The sequence below is a fragment of the Strigops habroptila genome, chromosome 2, assembly GCF_004027225.2.
Source record: "Strigops habroptila isolate Jane chromosome 2, bStrHab1.2.pri, whole genome shotgun sequence".
Taxonomy (NCBI): domain Eukaryota; kingdom Metazoa; phylum Chordata; class Aves; order Psittaciformes; family Psittacidae; genus Strigops; species Strigops habroptila.
In genome coordinates, this window is record NC_044278.2 from 72,709,675 (window position 1) to 72,729,733 (window position 20,059).

The following is a 20,059-nucleotide window of genomic DNA, read 5'->3' on the forward strand; positions in this document are numbered from 1 at the left end:
ACTTCCTTTGCCTCCACTTCCCTCCAAGTGCTGGAGTGCCTCTTCTCTTTCCCCATCCTCTTTATTTCCCATTTTCTTTCCTTTTGATCCTATTGCAAATGGGCTTGCAAGTATACTTCTCTTTGGATCTTAGTTACTTGCAACTAGCACCATACAGAAATACAAATTCAACTAACATCTTACCCAATTCACAGACTTCTTTCTCTTATTTATTTCCCCAGCTGTGTTTTTTCCCCAGTTTCTGTTCAGAGTAAAGCTTTTTCTACCAATATCTGCTCATGAATTGCAGTGTAAGAAACAGTTTCAAGCAGCTGACCACAGTACCTGGTTTGGTATGTGTATTTGTATTGTTTGTACCCAGAATCTGAATCAGTAACAACTACCAACTTTCTTCAAGGAACAGGAAAGTGGATTTTTCATTTTTAAATAAACATTCCATGCTCTACAGATACATAGCATAATACCAAAAAGCAGAACTCCAGGCTGTTTTGCCTACCTAAGTTAGTAAAATAGCTGTACCTTGACCATGTAGTTTTTATACCATGATTATAAAGGCAAATTAGTCACAGGCAAACAAGTGGTATGGAACACCACCACTATTTAATGTTAACCCCAGAATACAACGTAAGAATAATTTTGCTGATGCAGTACTTTTCACATTATATGGCTTTAGGTTATAATCACAACACGCTAGCATGTTAAATTGTACTTTTTTTTTTACACAATTAAAAAAAAATATTTTGGTGTTTCTCTCCTTCTCTCCTAAAATTTTGATTTATTCACTGTTACTAAAAACACAGTTAACATAAAAAATGTCAACAAAGTTCATGCCTGTTGACCACGTGCAGGCAAGGAGGGGAGATAAAGGAGAACTAAGCACATCGGTTAGACCTGCGGTGCACACACTATGTGCTGGCACAGTCCTGATTTAGACAGAGGTTGCATCTGCCTTCAGTGTTCCACACTTTCAGGTAGCAACAGCTTATTTCATGCATTACTCTTAAACAGCCTCCTTTGGGTCAAAATCTCCACTTTTTCCTTTTGTTAATAAAACAAGAGAATTTATACCTTTTTTTTTTTTTTTCCCTTTTTTAGTGAAGCTTTTTTCAAAGTCCACGCATCAGCTTTGGCAATTTCATGTTAATTTTACATTTGGATTTGATTATGCTGATTATTTTTCAGTGTTATTCAACCTGACAAAAAAGCTATTGGCAATGCTAGACATCTCTGCTCCAAACTTCATGGAAGTAATTATGAAATAATGGCATTAAAAATTGCCATGCTAATGAATAATTTTCCTCTCCCAAATACAGAATCATACGTTTCATCTTAAAAGTCAACATCATGGTAAACGGTAGATGAGCAGTGTTTTGCTTGGAGCTAGCTTATTTTCATGGCAACATTGTCAGGCTTCAGTCTAGCAGCCTGTCATTTTTTATTCCTGTATTCTGAAGTGGATTTTGACTTTTCTGACTACATCAGAATGGCAAAGACAGTGCCTTTTCAACACACTTCTGTCTTGCCACTTGTGCTTTTCCCTTGTTTTGTCCTTCGTCTGTATTCTTCCCAAAGTGCTGATGACTGAGAAGTAAAAATACATCCATGCTTCTGTTTGCTGTTAATACTTCTCCCTCCTTCAAATGTGGGGGAAACAAATGTAATAAACTTCTCATTCCTAACATCTTCATTTGATGTCATGTCCTATCCAAATTCAGACTGATCCTAACACCTTCTTCTACTCTGCATAGCACTCTTCACACAGCATCAAATAACTGCATAAGGTGAGAAGTGCTGTTACTCAACATAAGTAAATATATCCTGCTCAGGAGCAGTTAAGGGCATTTTTAAGGTTAAATTCCTGACATTCTGTGAAGTTCAGAAACACACTTATATATGTATTTATTACACACTGGCCTGCCTGTGGCTGATCTGAGTCAGGTGGGATATAGAATCATCATACAATCACAGAATGGTTTGGGTTGGAATGGACCTTAAAGATCATTTAGTTCCAACCCCCCGCCAGGGGCAGGGACACGTTCCACTAGACCAGGTTGCTCAAAGCCCCATCCAACCTGGCCTTGAATGCTTCCAGGGATGGGGTATCCACAGCCATCCACAGGGATGAGGCAACCTGTTCCAATCCCTCACCATCAGCACAATTTCTTCCTAATGTCTAATCTAATTTTCCCCTCTTTAAGTTTAAAGCCATTCCCCCTTGTCCTATCCCTACATGCCCTTGTAAAAAGTCCCTCTTCAGCATTCTTTTAGGCTCCTTTTAGGTACTGGAAGGCTGCTAGAAAGTGTCCCTGGAGCACTCTCTACTCCAGCCTGAACAAGCCCAACTCTCTCAGCCTGTCTTCATAGGAGAGGGACTCCAGCTCCCTGATCATCGTTGTGTCCCTCCTCTGGACTCACTCTAACAGTTCCACATCCTTCTTATGTTGGGGGCCCCAGCTCGGGCCACGCCACATCATTTGCACTTGGGCTGCATGGCAGATGGAGGTGCCAGAGAAGCTCCTTACAGCTGGTACTCCTCCCACAGGAGAGCAAGGGGACCACTGGGAAGCCGCTGGCACCTCCTACCCACAGCCCTCACACAGCTGCCCTTTCTGCTGGCCTACAAAGGCTGCCTCTGCAGCTCTTGTGGGTATGCCAGGATTTTAACAGGTAACTCCTAGTGCTGTGCCAGGAGTGTGGAGGGATGGCTAGTGGTTTTCATATTCCTTTTGAAAAATGATGGAAACTCTGTAGCTTGTGTCACAATCTAAGAATAGAATGCAGGTAGTAATTATAGATGTACCATAAAAATCTGAGTTTGTAAACAAGATTCTGTCAAAATCTAAGCAAAATTGCTATAGTAACACGTACACTAAAATTACGACAGATTATTTCAGTTATTGCTTCTTCTGTCCAAGTACATATTGCTGGACTTGGACTGTGTTCCTCTACTTTCAAATAGCTCTGCGGAACCAAACTTGAGTGCTTCATGCTTTTGCTCCTCAACACTTTGTTCCGTCACAAAGACTGACGGGACTCCTCTCTACATCCCCAAGAATAAAAAGTTTCTTACATATTAGTTTAACTGTTGAGCAAGTAATTTAAATCTCCCAAAATAAATAGTTCAGGAAAGAAAATTCTACACAAGAAATAAATCCTGGCCCTACTAAAATCCAACAGCGTTTTGACAGACTTTGGTAAAAATCAGTAGTGTATCCACCAGTCAAGATCTGCAATGATGGACCCCATCCTCATATGATTTCAGAAATACAGATAAAACCAATCTTACGCCTGACAAGGCAAGAAACTACTTCCAAAAAAGGCTCACAGAAAATGCACTGAAAGGAGGCTACATCATGAATGTAAGAAGATCACACCAGTGATACCTTTTTGGAGTAACTGGCAGATAAAACAACAGTTTGGAGTTACAGAAGCAAAATATTAAGATAATTTGAAAGGCCCTCTGTGTGTGTGTTTGTGCATGTGTGAGTGTGTGTCACAACACAAAAACCAACAAACCATTAGTAAAAGATGAAGCAACTGGAGAAAAAGTGGCATGGAGTGAAGCGACTGGATATTTACTATCATGTTATCTTTATAATAAAGGAAACACAAATTATATACTAAACTCCTGGCAAGGACCAAGGAAACAATATTGGTGGAGGAACTCTAATAAGCTAGTCAGTGAAAACCAGATAACACTGAGCCAGCTACCCCTGACTACCTGAGAAGAACGATTTCTTGGTAAGATTGTTGTATCTAATATGAAACCAAAAATAAGTCAAAGAAAGAAACTCTCTCCCCAGAATGCTGTGCATATGAACCAGGGTAACTGTCTACAGAGGCAAAGGACTCCTTATTGGGTGGGTGCAGAACGAAAAGCATTTTGAGACTCTTATCAAATTTTTTGAGATGTGCTAAGGGGGCTGTGGAGATGTTGAAAACTTATGGGATGTTTAGGGAAGGACTAAAGGAAAATAAAAGGAAGAAACTAAGGGGAGGGACTTTCAGAAAGACATCACACAGGACTGATGTAGTTGTTTGTCAATCAGGAGCACGTACTCAAAGATATCTGATCAAAATTTCATGTCCATTTTTGAGCTGAGCATTAACTAAGTTCCTACCAAATGACTACAAAATTCTTAGTAAGGGAGGTTTGATCCCAGTTTTATTTTTGGGATTGATGGCACTAATGAAAGAATTCATACTTAAAGTGAAAGCTAAAAAAAATCCAATCTCAGAAAACCTTGTAAGTCAACCCATCAGCATTCCACGAAATATTCACCTCCTCAGTCCTGGTTATATCTATGTAACTGCACAAGAAATGCTTCTGTAGTTCTTAATCTGCCTGCATCACAGTTCTACAGCAAGCTGAATGTAGACATACCCCAGTCAGTCTCAAAGCTCCTCTGAAAATTGCTGTGTAAGTCCTGAATGAATATAATGTCCTGAATGAATATAATGTCCTGAATGAATATAAAGTCCTGAATGAATGAGACTATAATGGTGTTAATCACAAAGGAAAGCTGTTCTCATTTATTTTAACTGTTCCCTAAAATAATATTGCCAAAATGTTTTTGGTCTTGTTAAAGTCTTAGTTTAAGTACTTAGTTCATACTAATGTACTGCTTAAATTGTTGTTTCTCACATGAGAAGATATATGAAAATGTAGGAAAATTCAGTAGTGAAGGTCAGCAGTGTACAATCAATAGATTCATCAAATCAAGTATACAGAAATAATCAGAGCTTAATTTCCTTAAACTTTATGATTTTGGAAACCTCTTGCATTTTGATGAGCAGCCTCTGGATTTCTTGAAAAGCAGCCCAATTAAAAAATAATGAACTTTTTTTTTTGTTTTGTTTCTGAAAGTGACTCATTATCCTTGTGGCTTCCAACAGCAACTTAGAGCTCAGTCTTATGTCAAATTATTTTGTGCCTGTTGGCCAGTAATACCTTTCCAACCTTCTAAGGTGTTTCTGAAGTCAAGCAATTTCCCCAGGATAAAATTTGAAAGCTGCTGTTATTCCCACTGCTGCGTTTGTATCTAGACTCAGAAAGCAAATAAAACTTTCAGTGAAAACAGATAGAACCCATGGGATGTTCAAGACCTCTCTCTTCTACCTTAACCTTAGTGGAACACCTTAGAAGGAGAATAGCTTCATCTTCAGCAGAGAACACAAAGATTTCTGCTGCTGAGTCCCCATGGAGTATTTTTTGTTTGTTTTTTTTTAGTATTATTCTTAAAAAAAGAAACCTTATTTATAGGATGCAAAATGTTTAACCCTTTAGCAGGGGTCTATGAGGAATCGCTCTGCACCACTACCCACTCCCACTAACAGGAAAATAAAAACACCTTCCAAGAATGCCTTCTGTTTTGTGCACACATTTAAGGAAGAAAAAAGACTCACTCTTGCAGGGAACAGAAAATATTTCTCTGCAGAAAATATTTCTCATGACGACTCGGCATCCCTTTTTGAGGATCCTGGCCAGCAGGAGCAGGCAATACACACCTTCTGAGGCTGGGAGCAAAACTGATATATCAAAAGGGGTTGGGTTGCCTTTTGTGGGAATCCACAAGCCAACTGGCCCCTCCAGAACCCCACATTTCAAGGTGTAGATGCCAGTTTTCACTGTGGCTTGTTCCTTTAGAATACTTAAAGAAAAAAGGTCTTCTACAACTACTGAGAAATCATAATGAGGTGAAAGGAACACGCAATTCACGGCACTTTGTCTAATGTAGGATAAAATGGCTCAAGCAATGAGTTTCCCATCAAATCCCTTAGAAGATTATGCCATAAACCAAAGCATTTGCCAAACATCTTTTAGATTATTGCTGACTGCTTGCAATCTAGTACTTGATTCCTAATAATTTAGATAACATTATCAGTACAGGGGAAAAAAAAAAAAACTAAATATTCCTCAAGAGCGAAAAATAAGGGAAAAACGACTTCTTTGCTGACCAATTTTCAAGTTGATTAAGTTTTTTATTAAGAAAAGCTTCAAGATCAAATAGCAATGCCAGTCTACTTCAAAGCTACCTTATGTTCAAATACATTTACTATAGACAGGGGAAAGAAAAATAATTTTGACAACTTGCTCTCAATCTTTTCTATTACAATATTTTTTGCTTTGCATGCAATAATTATTTCTTTGGCAGAAAGAGAGTGAAGAAACTATCTGAGTAGAGCCTGCCCTCACCTCACATAGGGGTTGCAGATCCAGGATGCTGCTTTCAGTCTGATTTCCAGTAGCTATCTTACACATTTATGCATTTGTTGGACTCAAGCCGGAAAGAACATTGCAGGTCTTTCAGAACAGCGTCCTCCAATGTGCTGACAAACAGGCACGAAACCAAGCACCTTCTCTGGCTCAGTGAACGTGGTATTATTTATGCACAGTGGGATCACTTCAAAAGGAAAGATTGCATGCATCCCTCCAAAAAGGGCCTCGAAGATGTTGTCCCAAAAGGTAAGGAGTGAGGACTCAACTCTCTCACTCATCAGCATCATTCACAGGATTTTTCTCCTATTTTAGATTGACTGGCTGATTGCTCAGTTCTGACTAACTCTCCTTATGCATCGTGTCCTGTAGTCTTATTTAAGCACCTTTATGAAGACTTTATCCTACAAGGTAAGAAGCTGCCTAAAAATAAGGGGCTGTATCAGTATATACAGTGATGCCCTAACTCTTTATGGAAGCAATAAATATTCCAGCAAACGCAAGCAATGTTAAAAAATTATCTGCTATTTGTTCTTCTTTTGAAATGCGGAGGTATGTATGTGTCTAGGTAGCATAAACATGAAATATTCCGGGCAGAATAGAAAAGAATGATTTAGAAACAAAGGAAGAAGAGGACACCCCTCACACACACCCAAGCAACTGAGAAAACATTCTGAATATATTCCTTAGCTTGTCTTTGCAACTTAACTCCTTGCTGCTGAAAGGCACGCATGCAGCTCTCTTGTAAAATCAGGCCAACAAAAATGTATTTTCAACAAAAATTTGTTTGAATATTGAGTTCCTGCTATAGCTAACACAAGTTAGTAAGTACCTTTGCTCCAAAGGGGTCCACATGATTAGCACTTGCAGATCACAGCAGGGTGAAATAAAAACGAGAGAAGTATTTGTGGAATAAACATCAGTAATGTTTACAAATTTGCCTTTCATATGAGGATGTCAAAAATACAAATAGCTGTTAATCAGAAAATATGTCTGCTAGCTACTACTATCATCTTCCCAAAATGCTTACTGTTGAAAATTATAAATAACTCATATTTGCCGACTCAAACTAATTAAGATTGTACCTCTGTACATCTATATCGAATTGACACAAGCTTACAGAAACTCCAGGTACCATTTTGAGAAGTTTTATTCTGCTACATCAGTCCTTGTGACTCATCTGAACAGTCACTGCATGCCACAGTTTATCAACTCCCAGTATCAGGCAAGCCACAGAATGGAACAAAAAGATAAGCACTCGTGTATCAGCCATTAAAATGATGATGATCCTAATTTGCCAACTCCATTAGTCTTTCTAGAAAGGTTTATTGTCTGTGATGTACAATAACTGTAATAATGATGTTGAAAGGACTATAAAAAATAACGTAAAACTACATAAATCAATAGTAAAGTTACATGTATGATTCTTCAGCCCAAATGAAATTTATGGAGCTGCATCAGATTTGTTCAACTTTAAAAACTAAGATCTGGACGAATCTGCTCTTAATTACAGAATTTTCTTCATCTTGAATTTGACTTTTGCTGGTGTTTCAGCCAAAAAGGACAGAGAAATTCTGTGGTTTCCTCTTATGCCAAAAGTAGGTTTAGGTTGTGAGATCCAGCACGCATGAAAGTAATAGCAATGACCATCCTGTCACCAGAAAAATTGAAATTATTCTAGAATATTCAAAGACGCAAAACCTAACAAGGAATGGAAAACTATGCAAATATTAAAAGGACAATTGGACCTCACTTACAATCCAAAAGTTATCCACAGTGTTATAATATACCTTGGAAAAAAAGCTGTCAGGCATATAATATGATTTCAGCAGACTTTTTGAACATAAGGAGCTGTTAGGTACATATGTCCACACAGTGGACATAATACTTCAGTGCATTCTTCTCAGTTAAAGAGAAGGCATTAGTTACTTGGGCAAACCTTGAGAGAAGAGCAATTTAAATTTATTCATCAGATAGAGAAAAACCCCACTTGAGCAACGGCCTCTATTTATGTGTTTAAGTTTTGCCGTTAACCAGATTTTGGTGTACAAGGTGCAAAGAGTTTGTGGTTTGTCCACTTTCTATAGTGAGCATAGACTGTGCTCTAGACAATGTCCAGATGGAGCTGCTTGAAAAAGAAAACTCAGACTCTAAATTACTAATTAACAAAGATACTTCCACAAAGGATCCATCAATTATTGTGGCAATCTCAGTGGGATGTGAAGCTGGTGTCTTTTAAACAGAAAATTTAAAAATTAGGCAGCATATTTATTTCTACTACATTTGTTGCTTCTGTAATAGAAAAAGGTTTAAATGGTATGTACATAACTATAACAGAAATACTGTCATAAATATAAAATGGAAGCTCTCTGCAGACAGGACAGTCCCTTCTTTGCATTTCTTCAATGCTTTACATAATTAAATTGCAATTTTGAATTTACTGAATTTACTTGAATCATTTACTGCTTTGCTTACTTTTGCAAAAATACCCTGCAATTAATTCTCAATCAAATTCTGCCATCAGCTGCATTCAATGGAGATAGATATGCAGAAATCAGGTTTGGGGGTCTTTCTTTAACTCAAAAAACTAGTAGCAAAAGTGTGCACGTGCCCCACAACCAATCTGATTATAGTCAACTCATATATGGCTTTTTGTATACTGTCTCAGTAACTAAAGAAGAAAGCAGTTTTTGAGTTCTTATTCAAAGAACAGTACAGGACTTCTGAAGATCAGCTTTAAGAACAAGCTAATCACTATTTCAGTGTTCAATTTCAGGAAGCCATTTCTGGGAGTCCTTTCACTTCATCAGCCATGCTACATTGCAAAGACAGGTGTTTGTATTTAATCAATGCATTTTAGTTATGTTCCAGGTATTCAATTAACACTGCTCCTTGCCAGCCCATAGTCGGCACGACAGACCTTCTTGGAATAGCAGCAGTCAAGGAATATTGCTCCTGCCTTTACACCAATTCAATAATAAACCTCCTCTGCACCATTCTTTTACATAACTTCATTTTTTTTAATTAGATTTTTATTTTCTGCCCAGAAACACCTAAATCTCTGTTGAGCCAACAAAACCTATTTTGCAATTTTGATTAGCATGATCTGTCTTCCCTAATTTTTTTTTTCTTTTGCAGCTGGACTGCTAGCACAGCATAGTTTACTTCAAAAACTAAAAGAGATTATTTTGTTAAGGAAGGTTTTACTGTGGGTCAGCTTTGGCATCTCTTACGCTTTTGAAACATGCATGATACATAAGGTTTGGACCGGAAAAGAATACCGTAAATTGCAATGACTCTAACTGGTTAAAGAGAACATGTCTGAGTTAGAAACTGTTCAATAGGTATTTTCCATAGTTCTCAGATAATGGTGACAGACAATATGATATATAGCTATTTTCATCCAAGGAATCTAAATTGCGCATATACGCTATTACCTTATATGTTAAAAGTTGTAAAGCTAAAAGCTAGTGTCAAAGAATTAATATTTGTATTATGTGTTTATGCTGTAGATCAGTTTTGTGTAAATAAGACACCGTCACTGTTTGTACTTACAGCTCCTTTCTCTGTGAAACATTACGTCAGTTTAAGAGAAAAGATGGAAAACACATCAAGTTTAGCCACTGGACACTGGGTGCTCATCATCCCTTGCCTTTGATCTGTCACTGCATTGTTTAAGTTTTTTAGGGACTAGCACATACTTAAAAATGAGGGTACTCAGAAATTAACAGACATTTAAAAATCATGCAACAGCTTCTGAAGTCTGCTGACTGATGACTTGATACTTACGACATGCAAAGCAGCATCCTGCCACTGCTTTTAACAGCTTATATTTCAGCACTACTATGAGCGCAATTTTATTTTATATGTCAAAGGTACATATAGCTGGGAACGGGTACCCTCAGGTGTAGAAAAGATTTAAAACATGAAAACAATAAATACCAGTATATAAACCTGCGGTCTAATAATCTGATCCATTTGCCTCATAAACCCCCAAATTTCAATGTGCCATAAAATCAGCAGACACTCACTAAACCGACCACATTAACTATAACACATTGACATAGTAACGAGCAGAGAATTTCCCTAAGGTAGTGAAGCATCCTCAGTGTGATCCCACATCCCAGGCAGATGTTCGGTTCCTCCAGTTTTGGAGAACAGACGACTTTTGCTAGTATGGTTTGTCAAATTTCGGTGATGCAGTTAGAAAGTCAAATGCAAAAGTGGGAATAATAGCCAAGAATGTTCAGCTGCTGGTAGTATCTTCTCTATTGTACCGTAAGAGTACTATACTACTGCCACATCAGAAAAGATGGACAGTCCTCCTCTTGCAGTTTCATGATAATTATAAGACATCTAGGAAAAGAAACAGAGCACTTCTGCTCCCTCCCTCCTTCTTCGCATCCTATTCATCCAAATCCTTGCATGAAAGCATGAATCCAATTTTCCTTTTTTTTTTTTTTTTTTTTTTGTTTTCCCCTTCTCCCAGAGCTTTAATTGTGCTCTGGGAAAGCAATTAACACAATGAATGCAAAGTAAGTGACTCAAGCAATGAGAGAAAGAAGTGCTCATGCATCTTCCAGTAACAGTCCCTTCTTCAACAATTCATCCTGCCCTATATTCTCTCCCTGGTTCTCCAAGTCATATTTTTGCTAGCCTCACTACCTCTATTTAGAGCTGTGTTAGAGCCACATGTTGCTACCTTCACAAGACTACCCAAAACCAAAACACAGATCAGTGTGGCATCTACTGGGCAAGAGAAATGGTGTTCCAGATTCAAATGCTGCAACCATAAACACTAACACTTTATCCAAAACATTACCTATACTACTTGATTGATATCACCAGAAAAATGAAATTTAGACAAGAACAGCTCAAAGACAAACACTTCCTGAAGACAGGAAACTGAATCCTGAACTGAAAAGAACCTACAGGAAATGTACATAGGACCTGACAGGAGCTTCCCTGGCCATGACCATCAATCAGCACCATCGGACTTTTGGTAGGATAACTGGGCATAAAGATCCTTTCCCTAATGTTATGCTTCTCTTCTTAAGAAATAATTCTGTTTAAGAAAGCCTTTTTAGTTTCTTGTTTATAGACTCTCAAAGTAAAACTCCAAGGTCATAAGGGATACTGTAACTCAAAAGCCAAGTGCAGACATATGACATGAGAACTATAGTGAGGCATTCACAGACTAAATTTTGCCAGATCTTAAGTACTTCTACATACTTCCACAGGTTTCACAACCATAGCAGTATCCATGTACATCCTCACACTATATACCATACTACAGTCCGATACCCAGATGTTCAAAAAATTTATCCCATGCATTGACTTCCCTCCAAGCCAAACTCAAAAAAAAAAGCCAGATGGGTGTCCCCATAGCCTCTAGTATGTTAGAAACTCAACATACAAGTCAGAGGAATGCGGACAAAAATATCAGAGAACTATGTGACTGTTCTCTATCACAGACATCCAAGAGCTACAGCTACAGAGACTGACAAAGAATTTGTTTCTGGCAACAGAGGGGTCTAGGTTGTATTTCCTACTGCTTAGTCAAGCATCAGGCTTGAACTAACTGGACTCCCCAAACAGTAGGATTAGCATGACTGACTTAGCCTTTGATCTTTCTGACATATATTAACTGACCCCTGTGCAGGTTTTTTTTATTGTACATATGTTTGCATTCATATGTGTTTGCACATGTGTTTTTCAGATGGGGCCCATTAAACAAAAGTTTCAACCTGGTTTGCAAATATGTATCCTGGTAACGTGCAGCATCTCAGGCTCTTTCAGTGCTTAAATGTGACTTCGAGGCCACTCCAGGTAAAAGCCATGATTTTAGCCCTGCATGCACATGCATGCACACACATGCACACGCACAGATATGACCGTGTTATTCTGTAAGGGTACCTAATTTAATGTAACAGTCCTACAAGGCACCTGTTAAAAGCAGTCAAGACTTCCACTTATTCCGGAAGATTTGCCCTGTTTTAAACCCAACAGGTCAGTGAGCAGGTCCAAGGCTCCACTGTTAGTCGAGTGTCTGTAGAAATGCTTCTTTCAGGAGGAAAAGAAAAACCCAGCTCGGGATGCTCGGTACCCTTTACATTTGCCGCTCAGCTGGAGATGCAGTTAAAAGGCCATTAGAAGTGCAGGGTGACAGACCTCGCAGGCGAGGCGAGCCAGAGAGCAATTTGCTGTTTGCATTAGGAGTGTCAGCCCTTGCTGCTGCTTTCTGATGGACCAAAAGCGGCTCCTATCCCAAGCCCTGAAAAGGAAGGCCAGGCAGCTGAAGGGTCTCCATCCCTGGACTGATACTGCACTGTAGAGCCTCCTCCTGGGCACCCTGGTTTCTACAGCGGACTGGTGGGACATGAACTCTCCCAGAGCTACTAACTCCTGGCTTTGCTCACTGAAGACTCGCTCCAGCGGGCGTAATGGTAGAGTGTGAATTGCTGTCACCCTCGGGATCTGCAGGAGTGCCTACCTTCAAATGCTGCGTGTCTTCTGTGGTTTGCAGCTGCTCAATAGAATAAAGTACCATTGTTTCACTTGGCTAGAAGGAAAAGGTCACGATAGCCGAAAGCGGCTCATCAGAGAGAGCTGGTGGTCACTGTGACAGCCTCCTCTAACAAGAGCTAAAAAAAATCTTATTAGGGAAGCTTATTTTTTCGGATGTGTGCAGGAGCTACGGAGCAGTAAGTAGTGAGGAAAGCAAACCTTAGTTTCAGTAGGTTTTTGGCTGTTTTTACATACAGAGGAATAAAGTGCTATGAATTTTACCAAGCATATGCTTTCCTGCCATCTGCAACACATTTTAAATTCCTTTTGCATCTTGTAATGTATTCTCTCTGTTTAGCATAATAACTATTCTGCCTTCAAACACCAACCTTTATATGCTGTTCTTATGAATTTGTGGAGAAGTGTTAATTCTTTTACGCATATTTAAGCTGCTGAAATAATTACGCCTGGTAGTATGAACAGTCAAAACCACAGAATGAAGGCTCCCTTCCCAGGGAGATAGCACCCATTAACCAGGTACAAAGGGGAGCATACAGTCATAGTTCATTGAAAACGTAATTTGATTTTGCTAGTAATGGGAGTGCTGATACTTTGATACTGTAATGGAGTTTTAAGCACCAAGTTTGTTATTTCAACTAGAAACTTTAATGTAATTATGCATTTTTACTTTACTAAGCAAAAAGGGAGATTAGTATGCATAGTTTTCTTACATGTATCGTGGGGAAAAAGACAGATCTCCAAGTGATACTGCAAGATGCTCGAGTCATTCAAAAGAAATGACAGGTGGTAATTTTAAAGACAAATTACCCAGAAAAGCTTTTATTGTTGATCACTTGTTATAAGATTTGCCATTTGCAAGTAATTGTACATTCAGCTGAAACTGACCTTTTATGAGAGCCAAGTGGTAATATAAATGAAATTAATATATTCTTTATTGCAGTCATATAAAAAGAATGGCCTGAGCTTTTAACGTAGTGCTTGACCTCTCTGGTGTCTGAACACCACCTAATCTCAGGAGTATTTCACAATAGCATATGATGAAATAAGAACTAGTACAGTATTAGAACAGTTAACATGTTAGCACTTTTAAATGTAGAAAATATTATACCTTTAGGTATGCTTTTTGATTATAAATCATACTGATGACAGAAAGAAAAAAGATCATTAGAGTACAATACACCGAAATTCATCATTACACTAATTATTCAGGCAGTGCCTTTTCTTTCTTAAAGTCCCTCTTTCCAAGATACTCTACCATAAAGTCACATCGGGAAACTTCAGATGCTCAGATTTAAAATTCTCAGTCAAAAGTTCATTATTTGTAAGTATTAAAACCATGTTATTTCTTCTCAAAGGCCCTGATCTTACAAACAGCACCTTTAGGTTTAGAAGTGCATACATAAGTTGTATTCCCTTTAATGGCATCAGTCACACACAAACCAATAAATATGTAGAAAAGTGATAGCAAAGCCAGGTCTTAGAAAAGCTGTACTTCCTCCTAGCTAAATGCACACAGTTTTATTATCATGCACCACATGCTCACAATGGGAAAATAAGGGGGACCATATGGGGAGATGACCAGAGAGTCTCTTGATGCTGCAGTTAACTGAAATCTCAAACAGAGGTTAGGAGCAGCCATTTACAATGTGGCTATATGCTATACAATGCTAAAAAAAAACAAGTACAAAGTTTATATGAAATTCCATGTCCATCTTCATTGTCATCACTGAGATCAGGAGTTAATCTCTAATGGCCCGATTCAGATTTCACAAATTTGCATTGATTGCATTATTGATTTCAGTAAGGCTATTGCTTTTTTTTTTTACAATCCTGACAGAACTACACAAGGTGCCTGTGAATCCCCAGTTGCCTCCTGGTCTGCAGGCACTTTCTTTGCACAACTCTCAGTGGCAGCAGTAGAGAAACAGTAAAAGAAGGCATTAATTAACAAGTGCTTTCACACAAACTCGGTCAGGAGGCTTCTCCGTTGCTGTCCTGTCAATCTATCATTACATTTTAGAGCTACTTAAAGGAAAGCAAAACATTCAGAAAGAGTATCTTGGGAACATCTGACATGGACTAATAGCTCAACTGCATAAGTGGCTACTGAGTTTATTTTGATTATTATTATTACCACTTTAGAGCTACAAGCAACTGTGTTATGTTTGCTAGCTTTCTTCAGTCAACACCTCTGTATTACGCCAGTACGAAGCCCATCCATCAAAGTACTATTTCATGTGACTGCCTGACCTTCAAAATGAAGAGTTTGCTTCTGCTTTCATTTCAGTTACTTTCACTATGGTGTCCCCGTGTTGCCAGAATCTCACCTCGTTCATCACCTGCACAGGAGAACAAAGCTCACCAACTTCTTTAGCAGTATTTAGAATTCAACATCTTTACAGTTGGACGCTTTACCAGAACACTTCTAATCTTTCTCTAAATGCATTATTTTTCAACATCTAGTAAAAAAAAACCAAAAACCCACAAACAAAACAAAACATGCTTCTCCTTGCAAAATCTCTAGATCAACTGGAAGTGGAAAGGCACAAATCAGGCACATCCATTACTTCTAAACCATCAGACATCAACCCTCATTCAGAAAACTTTGAGGCAAGGACACACTCCATCTTTAACTTTGGTGTTTCACTTTCATGGTTTCCCCTAAGATGCTGCAAGTTATTGAAATCATGGCTGGAGTTAAACAAGTGTTGCTAACAGATATGTGCTGTGATTTTTCTCTTTTGTACTGACTTTCAAGTGACAGACTTTCCTAGAGCAAAACATTTCCTGCAAAGTCCTCAGGAGCTCCACTCAGTGCTCGTGAATGCTGGGTCACAGCAGTATGAGTCTGACAGTTCAACTCTTCTTCACGTCACATCCTCCACAGCAGCTCTATGAGACGGCAGATTTTACAAGGATAGCCCAGCACAGACCACAAGCTGCTGCTACCCACCCTGCATGTGAGTGATGCACCGAAACAAGCCCAGGGCAGCATATTATGTATACTTCAGATTTTCTTCCTCTTCCCATTCCCAGCCAAAGTTCCTCTATTGAGGACTTACTTTGACAACCAACTTTATATGCTCTCCAGTGTAGGTCACAGTACCAGAATTTAGTGATCAGACAAGACGTCAGATGCAGCAGGTTGACTACAAATAAGTACTATACAATTACGTGGAGCAATTTAGCACTGTTGTAAAAGCATAGCAGACAACCATAATCACATTATTACCAACTTCAACACATTTCATGTGCAACAGAATACTGCAGGAAAACCTTGCCTTACAGAGCAAAACCTGACAGCTTTTTGAATCTGTAATTTCTACCTTCTCCATTTAAACGTGAGTGCCAGTATAAATAATTCCACAAAAGTTATCTATCTAACAAGCCTGGCTTTGCAGCTCCATTCAAGAGAGGGCTACCTCTGTGTTCATAGCCTCTCCAATTTAAACAGATTCTTCAACTCTGCATCAGCACATACACATCACCTCTTCAGTTCACCAAGTTTCAACAGCCCTAGCTATAAAGCAGTTTTTAAACAAATGACAAATGAAAACATATGACTACCATTAAATTAAAACACATAAACCATACTGCGTATTACTATTTTCCATCATATTATCAAGCCATTGATGCAAAACCTTTTGAAAACACAAGGTTTGTTCAGAAATATGACTGTAGTTAAAGTTCTTTGAAGTTTTTAAAACATGAGAGATTTGACAGACTACACTTCTTTCATAACAGTAACAAATTGCTTCCTTAACCAAGTCAGTATGGAGGAAAAAGAACGAAGAAAAAAAATATATATTCTGAAACCTGTACACTGATTGCTTTAATTAAACTTCCAACATTGCACTGGCTTTCAAACACAGAGCTTTCACATTAACAGAGCAGATGCTGCACGAACAGTTATTGCACAAGCTCTCGGCACCGTACAAGAACAGCATACTACAAAACACACCTTAAAGCAATCCTAGTCTTACAGCAACTGAGTAACTTCAACAGCTACACACAGAACTGCTCAGAAATTGATACACCAACTAGCAACGAGGCAGATAAACCACAAGGAAAAAAACTGGTAATAGGAAGCTCTGAAAAAATAACTCATACCTGCATAAATCACATACTTAACCATAGAAGTATATATGACTTACAAAGTTTAGCAGGAAACTGAGGAGTAATTTGGGATTGAACTACTTACTATTAAATATTTAACTACCACAATTCTTCCTGTACTGATACACGTTAGCAGAAACTTGCATATGCTGTGCTTACTTAAAAATTGCATGGCGACCTTGTACTGTACATTCAGAAAATAAATAAGATAGTAAAACTTCTCTGTGAGCTAAAAGCAACAAGTGTTAACACAAAGTTACCAGAAGTCTGGAATTCACTGGAAATTATTACTTTTTTTTTTTATAAATGGGACAGAGCATACCCTACCACCCTATCTAAAAGCCGATGGAGTAACAGTGAGAGAAGGGAAAGCATTATTGCATATTCAAAGGCTCTGTAGCTGACAGGAGAGATTTCATGATTTGATGTAACTGATGAGAAACCTGAAAAGAAATCTTTTTAAAAAGAGCACAGTAAGACCACACATGGGTGAGCTGTAGGGACAAAGGTGCCTGTGGAATAGTTACTTACACACACAGGCCCTTTACGCTCCTGCCTTGCCCTAAAGCTTGTCAGTAGGTCAGACCTATGTGCTTGAAGGAACTAAGGTGGCTACACAGAGATCTGATCTGTTCTGCATTGGCAACGAGGAACAACCTTTCCCGTGTTTTTGTGAAATACATCCTCACTGTCCAGAGATTCTCCACATTTATCACTCCTCATGTAAAGTGCTAAACACTGCACAGTGAGTAACTGTGGCTTTATTTCACCTCAAGGAAGATAAATCTACTGCTTCCAACCTTAAAAAGGAAGCAAGCAAACCAAGGGGCATCTAATTCACTCTTATAAACAGCAAAACCTAACAGCAAGTGCCAGTAGCAAAGTGGAAATCTTTCTCAAGGGCTCAAGCAGTCCGATTTAAGCAGCCCAAGCTCATGCCTTCCCATATCATTTCTCTCTTTTTGTCGTGCTCTCCGACTGCTACAGGATTATCTGTCCCGGACATCTTTTTATTCATCCAGTCCCACAGATATGAAAGGGATAAGGCCGTGAGGAAAAGCAGGAAAATAAAATTACAACAAAAAACAACCCCGCTAGCTTCGTAGGCAGATTGAGATATAACCTGTTGTAGGCATGTTTCAGCAGAAGGAAGAGCTAAGTAAAAGGCTGCCTGGGGTCTCCGGCGAATGCGGAGTGTGGGTGGGGGGGTGGGTATGTGTGTGTGGTTGCCTCTCCCCAGCAGCCGATGCCTTTGCTCGGTTCGGGCTGCCGCGGAGGCGCCCGCCTGCGCCCCCATGAGACGAGCTGCCGGGCCCGGGGATGCGCGGCCGGGCTGCCCCTCGGAGGGGCGCGCCGCTCCCCGGCGTCGCGGTGGGGCCGGGGGGAGCAGCGCTGCCTTCACCCCCCCAAGCCCTCCGCCGCCGCCGCCGCCTCCCTCACGCCCCGTCGCTGCTGGCGGAGGGCAAAGTTATTCCCTGCACACGGCGGCAGCAGCCGCTGCGGAACCGCTCGCCGCCTCTCGCAGCCCGGCTGCAACTCTCAAGAAGTTTCTGCCGGCGAAAAGAACCGCGGCTGGGGCTCGCCCGCCCCCCCCCCCCCCCCCCCCCCCCCCCGCTTTTTTTCCTCATTTTATTTTTTTAACTACCGTTAGATTTTATATTTATTTACTCGTTTACTTACACAGACACGCCCCTCCGGGCAGCCCCCGGGTGCCACCCGGGCGAGCCGCTCCGCGCCGCGCAAACAACGCGGCAATTTACGGCCCCGCTTCCGCGGGGAGTGCTTTCCCCAGCCCCGGTCCGCAACCCCCCGCTCCGCCCGGCCCCTTACCTGCGATCTCCTGGTAGGGCACGCTGGCCAGGCTGAAGCCCTTAGCGCTGTACGCCTGCCGCACATCGCCGCAGCTCCGCGCCTTGCCCTCTGCGCCCGCGGCTGGCAGCGGCGGCGGCAGCAGCAGCAGCAGCCCCGCCAGGGCGCAGCGCCGCGCAACCCCCTGCGCCGCCGGCATGGCGCGGCGCGCAAGTCCCGCGTAGCGCGCAAGTCCCGCGCCGCCGCCGCGCCCCCTGGCTGCGGAGAAGGCGGCCCGGGAGCCCCCCGGCAGCCGACGCAAACTTTTGCGAGGCGGGGGGCAGATGGGTGCGCACCCACACAGGCGCGCACGGCTGGGGAGGGAGAGCGGCAGCCTCGTCGTCCCCCCCCGGGTCCTTCTCCAAACGCAAAAATAAGAAAAAGAGGGTAAAAATCTGGCGGTAGGCTGAAGATTGAAACCGCGGGCGCGTTGCTGCGAGCGGAGTCCCTCGATCCGCCGCGGAGCTGTGCCGGCCGCCTCTGCGAGGCTGGAGGTGGTGGGGAAAGCAGCCGGCGTGGGGATAGACTGGACAGCGGCTCTGTGCGTGCCTCTGTGAGTGTGTGTGCGTGTGCGTGTGCGTGTGCTGCACTGGGTGCGTGTGCTGCACTGGGTGCGTGTGCCTGTATTTACGGGATCCGGGGAAACCTCTCCTCCGCGCAGCGCTGGAGCAGCCTCCTGAGCCAGGCAGGCAGAAATCCTGGAGACAGACACCGCGAGGGAGAGCCGCACATGGACACACGCGCGCGCGCGCACACACACACACACACACACACACACACACACACACACACACACGCCCGCACACACAGAGAAACGTGCTACACATTGCATCGCCGAAATACGGGAGCAGAAAGCAAATCCTGGCGTGGATCGCTGTTTGCTGGCAGAAGGAAGGAAAAGCGCCCACAGCCCCGAAAACTTCCTCCGCACCAGGAATCCAGCCGCTTCTAGCCCCAAAATTACAAATCGCCTGCTAGCGAGAAGTAAAAAAACACACTCTTCCTCCGTATTGCTTTCTGTGATGCCAGGATTGGAGTGGGACTTGTAAATACTTCCACCCCTGTCCCCCAATTAATTATTATGTTGCACACCTAAATACCAGAACTGAAAAGCTAGAACGAGGATGAGTCTATTGTCTAAAAGAGAAGGATGTTTCTGTGCATCAGAGAAGAATAAGGAGAAAACAAGAAAGGAAGTCCTTGACCCGGCTAACTTATGTCACCTTAGGAGAGAAGAGCAGGAGACAAAACCATAAATTCTCTCATGCAAATGAGCATCTGCAAAAAACTGAATGGAGGAACTGAAGAAAATTCCTGCAAGGTGAATTCAGTCTCCGCTTAGGGAGAGAG

General features: G+C 41.1%; 1 protein-coding gene across 1 annotated transcript in view; it reads right to left on the reverse strand.

Annotated features, from left to right (window-relative positions):
- The window catches only part of GPC6 (glypican 6), a 737,424-nt gene extending 718,029 nt beyond the window's left edge, over positions 1-19,395 (reverse strand). Inside the window, exon 1 of the mRNA XM_030476383.1 lies at positions 18,692-19,395. Within this exon, the coding sequence (XP_030332243.1) occupies positions 18,692-18,869 (178 nt within the window). The 5' untranslated portion in view covers positions 18,870-19,395. The remainder of the gene's footprint in view (positions 1-18,691) is intronic.
- Between the last annotated feature and the right edge of the window lie 664 nt (positions 19,396-20,059).